General features: G+C 40.5%; 1 protein-coding gene across 2 annotated transcripts in view; it reads left to right on the forward strand.

Annotated features, from left to right (window-relative positions):
- The window catches only part of RICTOR (RPTOR independent companion of MTOR complex 2), a 246,095-nt gene that overhangs the window by 145,795 nt on the left and 78,806 nt on the right, over positions 1 to 21,494 (forward strand). For both annotated transcript variants that reach the window (XM_089687825.1, XM_089687826.1), the window contains exon 10: positions 17,057 to 17,124. In XM_089687825.1, the coding sequence (XP_089543951.1) occupies positions 17,057 to 17,124 (68 nt within the window). The remainder of the gene's footprint in view (positions 1 to 17,056; positions 17,125 to 21,494) is intronic.

The raw sequence follows: 21,494 nt of genomic DNA on the forward strand, positions 1-21,494 counted from the left end.
AATTAAAAAAAGTTGCAAAATCCCCAAAAATGGCTGACCAATTAACCCACTAACGGGCCGAAAATCAGCCGATTTTTTTTGCGGATGATTTTAGACCCATGTAAAGCAGGCCATAGATGGGTCTAAAATCGGCCGATTTTTCTGCCGAAAAAAAAATCGAACGATTTTCGGGCCGTTAGTGGGTTAATTGGTCAGCTGTTTTTCGGGATTTTGGCACATTTTTTTTATCAGTAAATTTAGAACAAAAAATTTTCAACTTTACTGGTAAACAAAATATGCTAAAATCCCCAAAAATGGCCGACCAATTATCCCAATAACGGAAGAGGCCCTTGTCCCCATTAACATGGGGACAAGGTGCTTTGGGAGGGATCCCCCTTCCCCAAAGCACCCCCCCATGTTGAGGGCATGTGGCCTGGTATAGTTCAGGAGGGGGGGGGGGGCGCTCGCTCGTCCCCCCCCCCTTTCCTGACCTGCCGGGCTGCATGCTCGGATAAGGGTCTGGTATGGATTTTGGGGGGATCCCCAAGCTGTTTTTTTTTTATTTCAGCGTGGAGTTCCCCCTTAATATCCATACCAGATCCGAAGGGCTTGGTATGGATGTGAGGGGGGACCCCACGCTTTTTTTTTTTTTTGTACATTCAGCTGTCAGTGGGGAACCCCGCTGACAGTTGAAACATTAACACATGGCTGTCGCTCCTACAATCCCGCATGAGTTATGTTATCAACTCATGCAGCATTTTAGTAGCGAAAACTAATGCAGCGCTCATGTTTCAGCTGTCGGCGGAGTTCCCCACTGACAGTTGATGTAAAAGTATTGCAGGGAATTATAAACAATTTGTCAAAAACCCGGCGTGGGGTCCCCCCTCTCATCCATAATAAGCCCTTCGGGTCTCGTATGGATGTTAAGGGGTAACTCCACGCTGAAATTAAATAAAAAACAGCATGGGGTACCCCCCAAAATCCATAACAGATACTTATCTGAGCATGCAGCCCAGCAGGTCAGGAAAGGGGGGGGGGGGACAAGCGAGCGCCTCCCCCCCTCCTGAACCATACCAGGCCACATGCCCATACCAAATTATTCAAACATTTGTAAACAGACCAATTAACTGAAATGGTTTGGCATTTGTACCCCAAATATGACGTTCCCTGAGGCATTGGTAAACCGAGGTACGCCTGTATTAGTATTGCAATCCTTTGTATTGGGATACATAGAACCAACATACATCTGAATTGGCAACATAGCACAACATTTGTGTCACATTGGAGATATCTGGTAGTTATACTGACCTTGCCCAGGGACCTAAGATTGATTCACAGCACAGAAATACAGGCTGGATTAGCAATGTAGCTCCGTGGATTAGTGGTTAGCACTACTGCCTCACAACTCTAGGGTTGTCGGTTTGAATCCCAACCCCGGTGAGGAAGGAGCATGATCTCCGTGTGTGGCTGTCTTCAAATAGATGTTCTGGCAACATCTTTGCTTTCTGTCTAAATGATCCCTAAAATGTGAATTAGAATGAGGCCTTGTCTGTTGAAACACCTTCAAAGCTGCACCTTATGTGAATGTCATACAATGGGATAAGAGCCTGGGGCACTAATAGATTTGATAATGATGGTTTACACTCCATCCACTTTTGTGAAGGATTTGGCAAGCAAAGAGCTGACAGAGAGAGGCAAAGTCTGCAAAGTCGCACTCTATTGTATGCTATTAGAGCGACCACATGGGTGTGTTTTAAACATTGATTTCTATAGTACATATAGTATATGTATATAGTATGTAGTATATAGTAGTACATGTACTACTTTAGTGGCAATTTGCATAGAGATCTGTGTCAGATGTCTTGAAAATTGCATTGAAATGGTCAACTTTACTGTAAGTCGCAGGATTTGTAAATCAGCTTTGCCCAGAGTGTAATGTTTGGTGATGTTTGATTTCTGGAGTGTTTTACCAATTGATGGGAAATTCACCATACTAGTCAAATCGATTTGTCATTTTCAGTATTGCATACAAGATGTGGTCATGTGACTGTCTTAACTCATGCGAGAATCTGGAGGGAATTGTGACCATAGTAGCAATAAAGGTTCCAATTGGGGTTCCCTTTCACATCCCTGCTCAATGTTCTGTTGTATGCTGCACACGTACATTTCACTGTATATATCTTTCTGATTTGTGGGGCCTGTATACCAAGGGTTAATGCAGGTAGGAAGCGGATTCATCAGGTGAAAACACTTTCACTGACCAAATTAAGGTCAGTGGTGGGTGTGGCTTCATTGGGTGTGGGGCCTTGTTTGGCACGCTCCAAATACAACCTAGCTTATATAAAGATGTGCAGTAGTGAGTGATTTGGCCTGTTACTAGGCCGGGTGGTTTGTGACTAAGTCATTGCTTGTAGTGGTTTGGGGGAAGAAGAGATTTTGTGCTGAATTGCCCCAGACACCACCCAGGCTGTGTTTGGAAGTGGGCTGGAAATGTTTGCATATTTTTGGCCTTGTAAAGTGTTTGTGTGTTATTGCACAATGATTGTGTTTTTTCTCTTTGCATTGAAAGCCTCACACATGTCAATCGTTTTGTTTAAAATCTGCTCTTGTTTTAATTTTGCTTGCTTATTTAGACTCCAATGCATTTTTCTGACAAACCTGCTGACAAATGTATGTGTAGGGGGTTTGTAGAGGTGGGAGGGGATTTGTAGAGGTGGGAGGGTTTTTTTTCACATGCTTTGTTTTCTTGATATTTTGATCTGAAGACTTTTTTTTGTGAATGGATCTTCATACTAAATGATTGTGTAAGTAAACCTTATGTGCACGAAAATGTTACTTGATTCATCTTCCCCTTTGTTTCCTGCTATAATCTGAGCACACACAGTTCATTAGAAGTATCTTTAGATTGTAAGCTCTTATGAGCAGGAGTGTTTTATTTTTGCCACGTGAATCCTATTTTTGTGACTCACCAAGATATTGACTGTACCTACTTGTTCCTGCTGACCAAATAAATGAAGATATATTTGATCAATAAATGTTTGACCGATGTTTTTGTGTTTATTTTATGTTCAATATATGAACAACCTTAATAGTTACTTTGTATACTTATATAATCTGCTCAAATGTAGCTTGTAAGAGCGTGAATATGCAAGTGGGTGCAAACTGGCTTTTTCAAAACCAAAAAAAAAAAAAACCCACTTGCACCACAATATTGTTATGTACTAATGAATGTCACATTCACTGTGCAGCCAGCTACAGGTTTTCTACAATTCGATTTACAGTAATAAAATAGTCCACACTTTGTTGATTTTTGGCCTTTGGCAACAAATATTAGCCAAGGTTAAAAAAAACAAATCAATAAGAAACACACATTTGCGAAAGCTATCATAGCCGTGCATAGAAATGCGCGATTGCAAACAAATAAGCACCAAACAGGTGTCCGCATGGCGCATGAACGGCTATCCTGGAAGTCCGTCATCTGGTGCGCACGCACCCGGAAGTGGTTGTGGGGAGTGTAAGTGGATGACAAGTGGTTGGAGGTTTTGTGTTGGTTGAAAATTTTGATAACTTTATTGGCATTTGGACATGGCGAGAGCACAGTTCTCAACTGAGGAGATGATCCTTATATGTAAAGTAAGTGTGGCCATTGCAAATATGTTTATAACATGTGAGGGACAGGTAATTGCAATTTTGTGGGTGGGGCCTAGCAGAATCTCACTTGGTGCACATGCTACTTATCTGTACATTAGCTCCTGGGTATTGATGGGTCAATTATATTAACCACTTGCCTACTGGGTACTCATACCCCCTTCCTGTCCTGGCCAATTTTCATCTTTCTGCACTGTTACCCTTTGAATGACAATTGTGCGGTCATGCCACATTGTACCCATCTTAAATTTGTATCAGTTTTTTCAGACAAATAGAGCTTTCTTTGGGTGGTATTGACTTGCTGCTGTGAGTTTTACTTTTTGCTCGATAAACCACAAAATAGCTCATAATGAATAAAAGTCTGTTTATATTATAACATTTGGTAAACTGGTAATTTAGCAACACTGATGTGCGTTGATGAGGCAGCACTGGTGGGTGGCACTGCTGGCCACAGGTGGGCGGAACTGTTGGGTGGCACTGGTGGCCACTGATCATCGGGGCCGACCCCTGCTTTGATAACTGCCGGTTCTCGGCAGTACTTTCCACACATTCTGACAGCGTGATGAAAGTGCAGCCAAGACCCGGCAAATGCATTTCCCGGTGATCAGCGTGTCATTGGACATGGCTGATCACATGGTAAAAAAGACGCTGTGATTGGCTTTTACCACATCACGTGATCAGCTGTGTCCTTAGGACACAGCAATCACGGAGAGCGCGTTCTGCCAGGATGTCATATGACACCCTCCCAGAGCTGCCTGGATGCAGTGTAGCGTTATTCGGCTATCTGCGGTCGCCAAATAGGAAACCAGCTAGGCCTTCATGGCTAATCTTTGAATATCTGGACATGTATACTGCGTATAATGCATTACATTCTACAATGTGTTGGTGTACATGGTATTACAGTGTGCAATGCGTTGCTGGATTCTGCATGACAGTGGACAGCGTATCACAGTGTGCAATGCGTAGCTCCAGCCTGCATGACAGTGTACAGTGCATTACAGTCTACAATGTGTGGGTGTACACGGTATTACTTTGTACAGAGTATTACAGTGTGCAATGCGTTGTACACTGCAGTGTGCACTAAAGCATTTTACACTCATGCACTGTACACACTAACGCATTTGACATTTCTAGTGTGCAATGCGTTCGTGTGCAATGCCTTGGACAGTACAATGCATTTGCAGTATTGGTGTATGTTTATTAAGCACAGATAATTACTCTGATTTTAGTTATCAAGGAGAAGTCTTCTCTGTCCCCCTGTTTATGAGGTGGAGGACAATTGTTTTCCGAAGAAGAGAGGAGACATTTTTTCAAGGAGATCTGTATAGATTTCCAGAGATATGTGTAGATGGTTGAGGGGCTGCATGTGATCTCCGGAGATAATTGGGATTAATGATCACCTGAGTTAAACCAGTGAATGAAAAGTGTAAAAAAACATGGATTGAAAATAATCTGCACTGACCACTGTGCTTTGTCAAGCCACATATTGGCACATTCTGGTGTCACACAGATGCGATGTGAAATTTGCAGTGTTTTCTGTGCAAGCGCTGCACCGCATCACAACCGCAACCCCTTCATGCCACCTGCTGCGGCTTTCTAGGTGAAGTTACCAACACACAAATATTGGTACACAAAGCGTATTGCGATTTGCCAAATTGGATGGCATGCCTATTCACACCCATGTGCATACCCTGAAAAAGGGTCCTGCACATTTTTGGCCCGGATGCGGTGCAATTTGAGGTGTGCAAAATGTTTGTCTCTAATTGCAACGCACACAAATTGCATGTGATTTGCCCAGGAGTGCGGTGTTAGACCACAATGCATGTATGTGAAGCCAGAATAAAAGGATGTGGATTTTGTCTATTTTTACTTGCGTATGTTAACATTATGGAAGTGCATTTTTCTTCTGTTTAACATGCTATAGAAATGCAACATGCATTTGGATGGAGTGTTTTTGTATGTGCATTTTGGAAGTATTCTAAACACACATTGACCCTAGGGCCACACCATATCTTATGCAGGCCATAGATGGGTCGAAAATCGGCCGATTTTTCGGCCGAAAATAAAATCGGCCGATTTTCGGATCGTTAGTGGGCTATTTGTTCGGCCGTTTTTCGGTATTTTGGCAGATTTTTTTTTTCGGTAAAGTTTGAAAAAAAACGTCCGAATTTGCCGATCGGCCGATTTTCGCGGCAATGATGGGCAAATCGGCCGATTTTTTACTGATAAAAAATCTGCACATGAGCAGTGACCTGCAAGAGGAAGACAAAAAGAAGAAAAAGAAGAAGAGGATGATGATGAAGAGGATGATGATGAAGAAGAGGATGATGATGAAGAAGAGGAGGATGATGATGAAGAAGAGGATGATGATGAAGAAGAGGAGGATGATGAAGAAGAGGATGATGATGAAGAAGAAGAGGATGATGATGAAGAAGAAGAGGATGATGATGAAGAAGAGGAGGATGATGATGAAGAAGAGGAGGATGATGATGAAGAAGAGGAGGATGATGATGAAGAAGAGGAGGATGATGATGAAGAAGAGGAGGGTGATGATGAAGAAGAGGAGGGTGATGAAGAAGAAGAGGATGATGATGCAGAAGAAGAAGAGGATGATGGTGAAGAAGAAGAAGAGGATGATGGTGAAGAAGAAGATGAGGATGAAGAAGAGGATGATGAGGATGAAGAAGAAGAGGATGATGATGAAGAAGAAGAAGGATGAAGAAGAAGAAGAGGATGATGATGAACAGGATGATGAAGAAGATGAGGATGATGAAGAGGATGATGATGATGAAGAAGAAGAGGATGATGATGATGAAGAAGAGGATGATGATGAAGAAGAAGTAGAAGAGGATGATGATGAAGAAGAAGTAGAAGAGGATGATGATGATGAAAAAGAAGAAGAAGAGGAAGAAGAAGGATGAAAAATGAGAGGAATTCCAGTATGGCAAAAAGTGTCCCTGCAGAGAGCTCCGCTATTTCTTTGACAGTTCCTTGACATTTACAGCGGTTGCAACATTGTATCTATTTGTTTCCGAATAAAAACATCTGTATCCGAAATGGATACAAATACATTGTTGCAACCGCTATAAATGTCGAAGAACTGTCAAAGAAATAGCGGAGCTCTCTGCAGGGACACTTTTTGCCGGCTGTAGACGGGGTGAAAATCGGCCGATTTTTTTTTTTTACCATTGCTAGTAACATCGGCCGCTTGAACAACCGATTTTTCTTTTTTTAAAAGAAAAATCGGCTGTTTTTCTCCCCGTCTATGGCCTGCATAAGCATTAGTGTGCCTGGGGGAGGGGGGGACCTTTGGCCTTTCCAAACACAGTAGATGCTCCAAGAATGTTTCCTTGAACTCTTGAAATGGTTAAAAAGGAAAGACACTCTAGATAGCCTGCACTGAGAATTGACTGTCATGATGACGTGTCAATGATTATTTGCTCTCATTTTTCAGGAGTGGTACTGCTTGCGGTTGAAGCTGGTAGAAATCCACCTTCACGTCCTCCACTCACCTTCACTTGTGGCCAGTGGATATTTTGTGGCCGCAGGCAAGAACTGGCATCGAGGACCTGCATAATGACCCTGGCATGCCAGAGGTGGTTTGGAAGCAGCACAGCAATTTGACCATCCCTTTCCTCTATGTTGGTTTTAGGGGTGCAGAATTGCTTCTCGTTCGTGAACGGACTGTCGCCGGATATCAGAGTCCCCATATTTTCAAGATATGTTTTAGCCATGTTGGCTTATTTCTATGTTATTTTCCAAGTGTGTCGCACCTAACCGCACAGTAGTGTGGTGCCATGCGTATTTTTGGCTGTGAATGGGGCTGTTTTTAATAGACGTGTGTAGGTGCAACAACGTTTTCATCATGGTACCTGCGCACATCTACATAGGGCATTGCATTTCTTTGCTGTGCTGGAAAATGTGTGTTCTTGCATGCGTTTCTGCACCACCAATGGTGTGAACAAGTCCTAAGGGCCGGTTCACACTATAGAAACAGTCTAGATGTGTTCCTGATGGGTTTTTTTCATGCCCTTTTGGCATGCATGTTTAGTGTGTTCCAGTACATTTTGGATGCGTTTTGGACATGTTTACATTGCATTTCAGTATCCCTTCCACTTATTTTTTTTCTATTTTCTTTGTATTCAATGTAGTTAGGGACATGTGCGTTTTAGTACATTCAAGGACGTTTCAATGTGTTCCAGTACAGTTCTGTGCAGAAACAATGCAGCGTGGTCAACTTTGTTTACAGCACCTGCAATGCATTGAAAATGCAAGCGCTGATGTGAACTATGACATTGACAACCATATAACCTTCTTTCTGTGCGTCTGTGATGCTGAAAAAGCAACTGAAACACATGTAGTGTGAACTGGCCCTAAAGGTTATTAGAGGTCAGGGAACAGGACTGACCAGGAATTGTGAATTCAATCAGACTAGTGGTGAGATACAATCAGCAATTGTATAATAATGTGAGATCTGAACTGTAGCTGATAGAAAATGAGACACATTCACTTGATCAGTAAATAGATAGTTAAAGAGTGGGGCGGTGATCCATAGATTTGCATATGGGACAGGTGATGATGGGGTGGGCTAGGGGGTCAAGTTGTATAAGGAGACAGATTTAAAAGAGAAAAAGTTACAATGAAATATACACGGCATGAAACTTGCATATTTCCTAATTGGCAGAAGAACAGTACGCAAGTAACATTCATCCACTTTCTAGTCATTAGGCAAAATCATAATTGATTGATCAATATTCCTGCCACAACCCAGAAAATTGATCTCCATTTTTTTGGGATGTTGCCAAGACTGGGATTAGAACCCATGACCCAAGTGCTGTAAGTTCTGAGCTCTAACCACTAAACCACTGTGGGAGACACAGTTTGAGCTATAATGTAGAATAGTTACATTGTTTAAAAATGATAAAGCGAGCGCTGGTCACTGATATAGACTAGTAAAATGGTATTACACAAGATAAATATAACCACGAACAGTAGTGCATGAACTCGTGAAAGGTCATCAACCCCTGTGACAGTGTACTACACTATTGAGCACCTTTCTGGCTCCTGTGGCTGAGCTAATTCCTCCCCAGGACCATTTGGGCACCCACCCTGATGGATGGATGGATGGAGCTGGATGACTAACCCATAACTGCCAGCATACCGCTGCACCCCCAGATGTGTGATGTGTATAACCCATACACATTAATACTTTTGTTCTGGTGAGTGTAGACCAGTCCCAAGGGTGGTTTACCTTTCACGAGTTCATGCACTACTGTCCGTCACGGAGAGACCACACGTGCCATTCATAGGCACTCTCTGAGTTGGTACTCTCACACGAAGGACATTCCATTATTCAGGAATGATTCTATGAACTTATTTTAGCACCATTTACAATATTACATCATTGTTGCAATTCTTTGCACTTTTTGGTTTTTACATGCATTCATTTTTGATCACATGCATTTATAGCGCTGCACTTGTCTTTACCATAGAATAGTTACGTGATTAAAGAGAATGAAGATATATAATTATATTGGGAACTTAGAAGTATATAAATTATTTGAGATATAAGTGTGAAAATGTTTAACATTTGAGTACAGAATGTATGACATTCATTAGTAAATGCATTAGTTTCCTGATCATTTTGGAGACACAGCAAGAAAAGAAAGAAGAATATAGAAAATTCTAATACAGGTGTACTATTTATTACATTCTAAGAATTCTCTTGCCATCATAAGAACGCCAATGTTAATAAAGCCCGCGCTTGTGCGCCATCTAGCGAACATATCCGGTATTGCACCTAAAAATGTGCCAGACAGGATACCACATTTAGTGATAGCAAAGTAGTCGGTAGACGCTCGTCAATGAGCTTGCTAGACGCTGGTCAGACGACTGATTGATTGACCGGAGTCTGCCTGAATGGTCAGTCTCTGCTAATACACTCACATCTTAGTGAATCAAGGCCATAGTGTCCAATATAAGTGCAAACACCAATCAACTAAAAGTTCAAATAATTATAGTCAATTGTGATGATGTGCAATCTTCTTCCAAAGTGCCAAATTGCTGTGCGATGCTCCCCTCCTTTGTTCCCCCACTCACCGACAGTTGTGGAGTCTTATATTTAAAGAGTCTAATGTGTATCACAAATACATATAGAAGAAAAGAATGTCGAGAAGGCCCACATAGCGAAATACTATTTATTAGAATCTCAATTTTAAGATTCATTGCACTTGCATAAATAAAATGTACAATCTCATAAAAACCGCTGCACCGGAAATCACGCTTCAGTGTGCGTTCCGGCCAGATGTGATGTTATGTCTAGTCTCCGTCCCGGGTGGAGTGAGAAGACATCAGATATTCATCTATAGGAGATGCAGCAAAGGAGAAAATGACTATCAGGAACACAAGTCCCAGCGATCCGAAGGAATTTGTAATACACGTTAGACTCTTTACATATAAGAGTCCACTGCAGTCCAGCGTGAGCACTGCAGCCTGACTGGCTCCTTGTACAGCTCCTACCTCTCCTATAAGCTGTGATATACAAGGACTGCAAGAGGCTGGTACTAGGTCAACTTTCTTTTTTGTTTTTTAAAAAAAGCTTCATTCATTTTTAATGAACCCTTACCTCCATACACTTTTACCCTTTTTTATAAAATTATCTTTCTTCTCTTGACCTTTATTATTGGACAAAGAGGGAGGGAGAAGGGACAAGGCCAAGTTTGACTTTTATAGCAAAATGATGAAAATGATTAAAGCGTACAGCAAAGCAGAACCCCCCCAAAAATAAAAAAGCGCAGTGTGCAATGCATGCAGATTCTGACATTTTTTCCTTTAACCACATCACTATGGGTGGCGAGCAGCCACTGCGCCTGTTAGTGTCTGTGATCGGAGTCGCAATCAATCACTGACAGAATGTGCAAACCTGATCCAAGGCAATGACCAATCACAACGAATACAAATGTAAAAGTTCAACAGACATAACAAAACACTTCCAGTGGTGTGTGTAATGCTACCTATACACTAGTCGGAAAATCATTCAAACAGGTTTTTGAAAAATGAGCTCCTGGTCCTGAGAACAAACGATATTGCCATCATGTAATGACCAAATTTCGAACAATAAATCGTTCAGTGGACATAATGAATCAATATTTTGTCTGTTTTTTGCTTCTGGGTCACATATGCGCAGTACCAACTGTTTGATTTTTTTTCACAGTCAAGAAACAAAGTAACCTTTCAATTTATTGTCCGTTCGGCAGAAGTTTTCCAAACTTTTCCTTCGATTCTTTTTTGGCTCAAAAACGTCACTACTGATTTTTTTTTTTGTGCCTATTAACTGGATGAAAAACAAACGAACTTTCCAAATGACAGATTTTCAATCGATTTTTCATCTAGCATAAGGCCACATAACAGACCAAAATGGCACAAACCAGAGAAATCCTCTTTAGCTGCTTAGATTTCTACCTCTACAGTCTAGTTCACACCCCTCAAAAACGCACTTCATATCCGTTCCGGATTCATTTTTGCATGTGTGTTTTTTATGCGTTTTTGGATGGATTCCAGATAATTGTTTTCTTCTTTTTTTCCCTGTTCCTTTGTCACTGTACGGGGGTTCGGTGCATTTTTTATGTGTTACAGTGCATTTTTGATGCATTTTACTGCGTTCCAGTACAGTTCTGTGCAGGAAAAAATGCAGCATGTTCTACCTCTGGAACTGGAAAGCATTAGAACTGCAAAAACTGGTGTGAACCATGCCATTGAAAACTATGTAACTAATACTATGCATTTTGAATGCAGAAAAAAAAACACTGGAATGAGTATAGTGTGAACTAGGGGGCCTCAAATGCAGCCCCTGACATCATCAAAGGACCGCATATAATGTTCAATATATGTAATGCATGAGAAAACGGTCAACTGCAGACCTAATAGAGGAAATGAGAGTCAGAGAGAGTGGACATTATATTTTTGTGGCTGGAGATATGCTGCAGAAGACAATATGAAACTGGGAACATGTTACATGAGTGCTCAATGCTATTACTCTAATCAATGTTCCCACTACAAACCGCTGAGGTCCGAGGGCTGCACATCATATTCCAGAGGGCCACAGGTTGGGCACCAGGGCTTTATGATATCAAGGAACGTGTTCACACATAGAGATAATATAAGAAAAGAAGAAAGCTGTAATATCAGTTTAGAAATCTTGCTCCCTGCATTTCCCAGTCCTGTGTTAAGCTATATTGTCAGTGCTCTGTTGTATAAGGAACAGTTTTGACTGGTAATTATTTAAGAATTTCCTGTTACATCAGATGATCTATCACCTTTAGTACTGTGAATCCTCACCATGAGGTGTTGCCTTGTCATTAAATGTGGCACCCAGATGAAGAGGTGTTAGAGACCATGTTAACACAACATTGTATCTTCCAAATCTCTGTTCAAAAACATCCACTTCTGACTTTTATGTGAAAGATCATTTGCTTTGCAATATATATAATATATATGTATATAATTATTTTTCCTACATTTGATCTGATTTTCTTTACCGTAATTCTTCCCTTTTTCTGTGCTGTGTGCGATGTATCATGCAGACGATGCAGGCAAGCCAAACCTGTGATGTACAGTGGTAGAGTACCTGGAGTGCGTGGTCACCTTAGAACCTGTGCCACATTTTATAAATCCTGATCCTACTGAAAGATGTTTTATTTACTGATTCTAATACTTTTCCCTTCCTTATTGTTGGGTATTCCTCCAGCATTGTGCTGTAGTGTGACCTGAGCAGAGTAGAGTGATGGATCTTAAAAGCGAAATGGCTTCAAGTGCATCACTATTGGGCCCTGATTCATGCTTCTTCATATTTTAGTTCACCTAAATTAGTGTGAAATCGCACATAAATCGTATTCTGTTTAATGATAATGATTTTATGTTTCCAAACTTGTAGAAAGGAAGCACAGAGATGAGAGCAGTGACATTTATTTTAATGGCACTAGTCCCATTGTACAGGTGTTTAACTGCACTAAAAATGCATGCCTGAATGGAGCCTTGTCTATATTTCTTTAGTTAATTTTCAAGGACTTATCCACTCTATGAAAAGCCCATTCAATGCAACCTTATGAGACCTAACCTCCTTTCATATTTTTTTTGTCGCACTTAAGAGATTGATTTCTGCAGTGCAGCCAGAAATACTATGTATGAATGAATGAAAACAAATCTATAAATTCTTAAATGGGAAAACGTAAGTGAGCATACATGACCTTATATAAATAAAGCACATTAAGTTCCATTACCTACTGTATATCAGTCCAAATTTTCTCAATTGAAAAAAAAAAAAGATTAATTTTCACTGGTTGGTTTTGTTTATTGCCTTTAAAGTATACCTAAACACAAACACTTCAAATGTGTTTCCATACTTTTAACATGAGAGGTACACTATATTTCCACATGTGTTGGGCCAGCCCTCCAAATCATTGGATTCAGGTGTTCCGATCAGCTCCATGGCCACAAGTGTATAAAATCAAGCACCTAGACATGCAGACTGCTTCTACAAACAAGTGAAAGAATGGGTCGGAGTTAGGAGCTAAGTGAATTCAAGCGTGGTACCATGATAGGTTGCCACCTGTGCAATAAGTCCATCTGTAAAATTTCCTTGCTACTAAATATTCAACGCTCAATTGTAGTGGTATTATAACAAAGTGGAAGCAACTGCAACTCAGCCACGAAGAGGTAGGCCACGCAAAATGACAGAGTGGGGTCAGCGCATGGTGAACCGCCCAGTGCGCAGAAGTTGCCATCAGTCTGCAGAGTCAATAGCTAAAGACCTCCAAACTTCACGTGGCCTTCAGATTAGCACAACAACAGTGCATAGAGAGCTTCATGGAATGGGTTTCCATGGCCGAGCAGCTGCATCCAAGCCTTACATCACCAAGTGCAATGCAAAGCGTTGGATGCAGTGGTGTAAAACACACTGCCACTGGACTCTAGAGCAGAGGAGACGTGTTCTCTGAAGTCACCAATCACGCTTCTCTGTCTGGCAATCCGATAGCCGTGTCTGGGTTTGGCAGTTTCCAGGAGAACAGTACTTGCCTGACTGCAATGTGCCAAGTGTAAAGTTTGGTGGAGGGGAGATTATGGTTTGGGGTGGTTCTTCAGGGTTGGGCTTGGCCCCTTAGTTGCAGTGAAGGGAACTCTTAAAGCGTCAGCATACCAAGACATTTTGGACAATTTCATGCTCCCAACTTTGTGGGAAGAGTTTGGAGATGGCCCCTTCCAACATGACTGCGCACCAGTGCACAAAGCAAGGTCCATAAAGACATGGATGAGCACGTTTGGGGTGGAGGATCTTGACTGGCCTGCGCAGAGTCCTGACCTCAACCCGATAGAACACCTTTGGGATGAATTAGAGCAAGACAGTGAGCCAGGCCTTTCTCACCCGACATCAGTGCCTGACCTCACAAATGTGCTTCTGGAAGAATGGTCAAATATTTCCATAGACACACTCCTAAACCTTGTGGACAACCTTCCCAGAAGAGTTGAAGCTGTTATAGCTGCAAAGGGTTGGCCAACTCAATATTGAACCCTACGGACTAAGACTGGGATGTCATTAAAGTTCATGTGTATCTAAAGGCAGGCGGCCCAATACTTTTAGCAATATAGTGTGTGTGTGTGTGTGTGTGTATATATATATATAATTTTTTTTTTCCACTTGCCCACCAGGAGATTTTATCCCCTTTCCGACCAGGCCATTTGTTCGCTGCGTTACTTTACCTGACAATTGCTTGGTCATATTGGTAGTATTTGATCGCCACTGGGGTTTTTATTGTTTGCGCTCTGAACGAAAAAAGACTGACAATTTTGAAAAAAAAAAAATTTTTTTAACTTTCTGCCATAAATTATATCCAAAAAAACAATTTAAAAAATCAAATTTCTTTATAAATTTAGGGCAAAATGTATTCTATATATTTTTGGTAAAAAAAAATCCCTATAAGTATATATTGATTGATTTGCATGAAAATTATTGCGTCTACAAACTGTGGGATGTACACCCTGTTCCAAATTATTATGCAAATTATATTTTTCTCATTTACCTAAATCATGTAAATAACAGTCAGCATAATTCTCATGTTATCAACTATTAAGAGTACAATTCAAATTTTATTGAACAAACCTCCTAATGATAACAGTATTTTTGTTAAACATAAAAACTTACAATGCACTGTTCCAAATTATTACGCACAGGAAGTTTCAAAACACTTTATAGGTTGTAAAGAACTGAAAATTGTCATTGTTGTGTTTGCAGCATATTTACTGAAATCAAAAGCTATTTCATTTAAACCTTTAACAACATTTTAACTTTTTAAACATTTTAACAGGTCACGTTACATTGTAACATAGGACCCCTTACTTGATAGCAGCTTCACAAGTCTTGCATCCATTGAACTTGTGAGTTTGTGGACAGTTTCTGCTTGAATTTGTTTGCAAGATGTCAGAATAGCCTCCCAGAGCTGCTGTTTGAATGTAAACTGCCTCCCACCCTCATAGATTTTTTGCTTGAGGATGCTCCAAAGGTTCCTAATAGGATTGAGGTCAGGGGAGGATGGAGGCCACACCATGACGTTCTCTCCTTTTATCCCCATAGCAGCCATTGATGCAGAGGTATTCTTTGCAGCATGAGATGGTTCATTGTCATGCATGAAGATGATTTTATTACAGAAAGCATAGTTCTTCCTTCTGTACCAGGGAAGAAAGTGGTCAGTCATAAACTCCACATACTTTGCAGAGGTCATCTTTACACCTTCAGGGACCCTAAAGGGGCCGACCAGCTCTGTTCCCATGATTCCAGCCCAAAACATGACACCACCACCGCCTTGCTGACGTCGCAGTCTTGTTGGAATAGGGTGGCCGTCCACCAACCATCCACTACTCCATCCATCTGGACCATCCAGGGTTGCACGACACTCATCAGTTAACAGGACTGTTTAAAAATTAGTCTTCATGTATTTTTCTGCCCAATGCAGCCGTTTCTGCTTGTGAACATTGGTTAGTGGTGGCCGAATAGAAGGTTTATGCACAGTTGCAAGACTCTGGAGGACTCTACACCTTGATGTTCGTGGGACTCCAGAGGCACCAGCAGCTTCAAATATCTGTTTGCTGCTATGTAATGGTATTTTAGCAGCTGCTCTCTTGATCCGATGCATGGATCTGGCAGAAATCTTCCTCAATGTGCCTTTATCTGCACAAACCCGTCTGTGCTCTGAATCAGCCAGAAAAATAGTGCGATGATCACGCTTAAGTTTTCTTGAAATATCTAATGTTTTCTACCTCGTCCAAGGCATTGAACTATTTCACTCTTTTCGGCAGCAGAGAGATCCTTTTTCTTCCCCATATTGCTTGAAAATGGTGCTCTGCTTAATAATGTGGAACACCCTCCTTTAGCAGTTTTTCCTTAAATTGGGCTCACCGGGCAATCTAATTATCACAGGTGTCCGAGATTGTTTTCAGTGACCGAAAGAGCCCTGAGACACAATGCCATCCATGAGTTAAACTGAAAAACAAAATATTCAATCATTGTGACTCTTAAACAGAATTTGCATAATAATTTGGAACGGTGTATACAGGATTTTTTTTTTTTTTTTTTTTAAATACTAGTATGGCGGCGATCAGTGACTTATAGTGACTAACAGGACTGTAATAGTATGGCGGTCAATCTGACACTTTTTGGGAACCAGGGACTCTAATAAGTGTGAATAATATACACTGACACTATGCTAAAGACACTGGTTGGGAAGGGGTTAACATCTAGGGGCGATCAAAGGGTTAAGTGTGTGCTTAACAGTGCTTTGTGTGTGTACTTTTATTTGGGAATGAGCTGGTTTTTATTCCCTGCTTTGCTGGGAAACAAAAATCTGCACATCCCCACTGACAGGGCAAAGCTCTGTATTGTTTACGTACACCAAGCTTTGTCCTGTTAGCTTCTGGCGCATCCTGGCCAGCAATCATTGGCTAATCAGTATCATTAGCGTCACAGCACAGGCAGCGGCGTGCGCCTCCTACCTGGAAGAGCTGGATCACGTACTAAGTAAGTGGTTCATCGCAGGAGACCCACCTTTCCACTGTACATGCAAGTGATGGTGTTTGTTTATCTCAAGCTATTGATCTCTATAGCTGGCTTTTTACACCACACCATAAACAGACAGAAGAAAATTTTTACAGATTGCTGAGATCTCCACCAGTCGATTAGATTACATGTTATATATTATTCAATATGTTTTATGTACCTTACTAAAACAAAATAATGTATTTAATGTTTTAGTTTTTTATTCTTGAATGCAATAAATAAAGAAAATATGGCTGAACCTGCTATACATTCCCTTTGATCCTGGTAACATGCCTGTGGTATGTGAGTTAAGGTTAACATGATTTGTGCTGTGTTCTTTTTCAGAGAGGACCGAGAGGCCAGATTCCAGGCAAGCAAACTGGGGATTGTAGCAGCATTCCGATCATGGGCAGGTTAGTGCGAGTTACTCTAACTTTCACTTGACTGTAATAGCTGCTCCTAGATGTGGGATTTTACAAAGTTTGACGTGTTGCATCTTGCCTATCCTCCTTGACTTGTCTCTTCTTTTCTCTTTCATCCCTCCTCATTGTTATCCCCTCACTGATCCTCATTTATCTAAATGTCTAATGGCACAGTTATTTTGAATAATTGTGTTGCCTGTCGCAGACATTGACATCCTTCCTTTAAAAGTCAACCTCAGAGGACTAAGCCCTGGTTCACACCGGTGCGACTTCAAGTGCAGCAGGTGATTTAAAAATCACACCTGAAGTTGCATCTAATGTATTTCTATGGCACTGTCTTAATCAGTGTGATTTGAAGTAGCATGATTTCTAAAATAGTTCATGCACTACTTTTTCCCCGATTTGATTGGGACTTGTTTTGACTTTATTTACAGTGCCTTGAAAAAGTATTCATACCCCTTGAAATTTTCCACATTTTGTCATGTTACAACCAGAGACGTAAATGTATATTATTGGAATTTTATGTGATAGATCAACACAAAGTGGCAGATAATTGTGAAGTGGAAGGAAAATGATAAATGGTTTTCAAAATTTTTTACAAACAAATATCTGAAAAATGTGGCGTGCATTTGTCATCAACCCCCTTTACTCTGATACCCCTAACTTAAAATCTAGTGGAACCAATTGCCTTCAGAAGTCACCTTATTAGTAAATAGAGTCCACCTGTGTGTAATTTAATCTCAGTATAAATACAGCTGTTTTATGAAGTCCTCAGAAGTTTGTTAGAGAACATTAGTGAACAAACTGCATCATGAAGGCCAATGAACACACCAGACATGGATACATTTGTGGAGAAGTTTAAAGCAGGGTTAGATTATAAAAACAATATCCCAAGCTTTGAACATCTCAGGAGCACTGTTCAATCCATCATCCGGAAATGGAAAGAGTTTGGCACAACTGCAGATCTAACATGACACAGCCCTCCACCTAAACTGAAAGGCTGGGCAAGGAGAGCATTAATCAGAGAAGCAGCCAAAAGGCCCATGGTAACTCTGGAGGAGCTGCAGAGATCCACAGCTCAGGTCGGAGAATCTGTCCACGGGACAACTATTAGTCGTGCACTCCACAAATCTGGCCCTTATGGAAGAGTGGCAAGAAGAAAGCCATTGTTGAAAGAAAGTCATAAGAAGAAGTCCCTTTGCAGTCTGCAAGAAGCCATGTGGGGGACACAGACAACATCTGGAAGAAGCAAAATTTAACTTTTTGACCTAAAAGGAAAACACTATGTGTGGCAGAAAACTAACACTGCATAACACCCTGAATACACCATCCCCACCGTGAAGCATCATGTTGTGAAGACAGGGAAGCTGGTCATAGTTGATAGGAAGATAGATGGAGCCAAGTACAGAGCAATCTTAGAATAAAACCTGTTAGAGTGTGCAAAAGACTTGAGACTGGGGCGGAGGTTCACCTTCCAGAAGGACAACGACCCTAAACATCCAGCCAGAGCTACAATGGAATGGTTTAGATCAAAGCATATTTATGTGTTAGAATGGCCCAGTCAATGTCCAGACCTAAATCCAATTGAAAATCTGTGACAGGACTTGGAAATTGCTGTTCACAGACACTCTCCATCCAATCTAAAGGAACTTGCGCTATTTCGCAAAGAAACATGGGCAGAGATGTCACTCTCTAGATGTGCAAAGCTGGTAGAGACATCCCCAAAAAGACTTGCAGCTGGAATTGCAGCAAAAGGTGGTTCTACAAAGTATGGACTCCGGGGGGCTGAATACAAATGCACGCCACAGTTTTCACAGATTTATTTGTAAAAACCGTTTGAAAACCATTTATCATTTTCCTTCCACTTCACAATTATGTGCCACTTTGTGTTGGTTTATCACATAAAATCAGAATCAAATACATTTACATTTTTGGTTGTAACATGGCAAAATGTGGAAAATTTCAAGGGTTATGAATACTTTTTCAAGGCACTGTAAATGAAGTCGCAAGCCGCAGTGAAATCGAAGGTACAAATCGCACTGATCTTCAGCTTTGAAATCGCGCTACTTCAAGTAAAGTAGCGCAATTTCACAGTTGCATTTAGGCTCTGTGCGCACTGGGTGGTTCAATACGGCTGGTAGCGTTAGCTGTGTAAAGTCGCGTTAAAAACATGAGTTTTTCAGTGTTTTTGCATTAGCGTTTAGCCGCATTTTTCTGCATTTGAGGTTTTTTACACACAAAAATAAATAACATTTTTGCTAAAAAAAAAAAAACGCTGAAAAATGCAGTTTTACCACTTTTTCCAGCGTTAGAGCATTTTTAAAGCTAAAAAAACTCCTCTAGAAACCCACTATTTCTGGAGGTTTTTTCCAGCCAAAAAATGCCCCTGCCAGAAAACGCTGATTAAAGCCTATGTGTGTATGGACACATAGGATAACATGCTGGGGAGTTTACTGGCTGTAGAAAAAAATGCCACAAACAGCTGCTGTAAATACGTCTAGTGTGCTTGAGGACTTAGTGTCAACCAGGGCTAAACTATTGCGCTAACTTGATTTCTAAAAGTTTTTCTCTGTGTGAAAAAAAAAAAAAAAGATAACAGAAGACGCACAATATATGTGCATTTCAACACATTTTATCCTTTAAAATTGCTTCAGGTACAAAAAAATGCCAGCCGGAAGCTCAATCATATACACAATTTCAGAAAAACCATTCTGTTTTTTTATTGTAGCTATAATTATTTAAATCATAAACTTGTGGCAGACAAACAATCAAAATGCGTAGTTAAAAACAACAAAGTAATAGGTTTGAATTGATTAAAGCCCATTGCATCCTACTATATGGTAGCTATAACTCTCAGGTCTATATGTTTCACAGATAGAAGTCATTATTTCTGGACCTTAGACACTTACTTAAGGCCAGACCATTCAAGAAGTAATGGTTCTAAAACATACAAAATATATCTTCAGAAATACATAATGCCATCAAAAATTTAAATTACAACCGTAATATTTTTATAAACCTCAATCAGAAAAGAAAATCAATTAAAGTATTTTACTTTTATTGATTTTTCTTTTCTGATTAATATATGTGAGTCTATTATGGTTGTAATTTCAATATTTGTAGGTATTGCGTATTTCTTTTTGTTTTAGAACGATTCATTCTTGGATGGTCAAGCTTGACATAATAGCCACCAAGGTCCAGAGGAAGCGGCTTTTGCTGCAAAACCCATAGACATAAGAGTTTTAGTTCTTATTAGGATGCAACTGGCTTTAATGGCTTCAAGCAGGTGTTGTTGTTTTTAACAGTATGCATTGCGATTTTTATTTCTTTTTTTGACTGTCACAGGTTTTACGATTTATGTAATTTTTGATACAATTAAAAACAGTATAGGTGTAATGGTTTTTGAACTTGTGTATGTGAATGAGTTCCCGGCTGGCATTAGTAGTGCCCCATATGATTCTTTTTTTCCCTGTTTGACATTATTTGGGATGATGCTCCTGGGATACCGTCAACATGCTGTGTATTAGTTCCCTCACTTTGTTTATATATAGGTACAGAAAATGCTGATCTGTCAGAAATCCAGAGTGCTCCCTCTCTTTTAGGGCTGACAATACAGTACCTGCACTGAAGTCCAAACCAGAGTTGTCAGCCTTGTCTGATGGACTACAGAACTCTGCCTGTCTCTGCCCCCTCTCTATCCCTCATCACATGCATCCATTGACTTATTTCCCAAGCTAAACAATTCTGCCACCTTGAGTCCCTGTCTTTAGTGTAGGGAAGGGGCTTTTGGGAGATGTAATTCTGTGAACGTGTCTATGCAAGCAGGAACTGAGTTCTCATCAGCTGCCCCTGCAAGAATTATTCAAGCCAGCCGATGATGTCATATGGAATAAGAGCTATTTCTTGCTACAGAAATGAGGTAGAAGAAAAAAAAAACACCTGGGCGAGTTCTAGGTGTGTCATAAAGCAAAGAAAGTAATAAAAATAAATTATTGCTTATTCCATAATCATATTCTATAATGCCCTGGATAGCTTTGTTGGTGCTCCTAGAAAAGATTATAGTTTCTGTAATTAGTGTCTCAATCTTGTATTCAGTTAGTTTATTTAAATAGAAAAAAGTAGTCACTGCTGTTTGGTATTCTTTTGTGTGCCACACTGTACATGGAGCAGAGGAGGCAAAGGAGAGTATTGTGTGAGGAAATCAGAAAATGTCAAAGGTAAAAGCTATTAGACCTCCAAGCAGCTTAGTGTTCCTGTGACTACAGTTACAAAATATTACGGTTGGCAAGTATTAAGACATTTAAGGCCCATTGAATTGTAGCCAACCTTCCTGGATGTGGACACAAGAGGTATAGCGAACC

This window comes from Staurois parvus, unplaced genomic scaffold, assembly GCF_062004578.1.
Source record: "Staurois parvus isolate SC_StPar_1 unplaced genomic scaffold, SC_StPar_1.0 ptg000438l, whole genome shotgun sequence".
Classification (NCBI taxonomy): Eukaryota; Metazoa; Chordata; class Amphibia; order Anura; family Ranidae; genus Staurois; species Staurois parvus.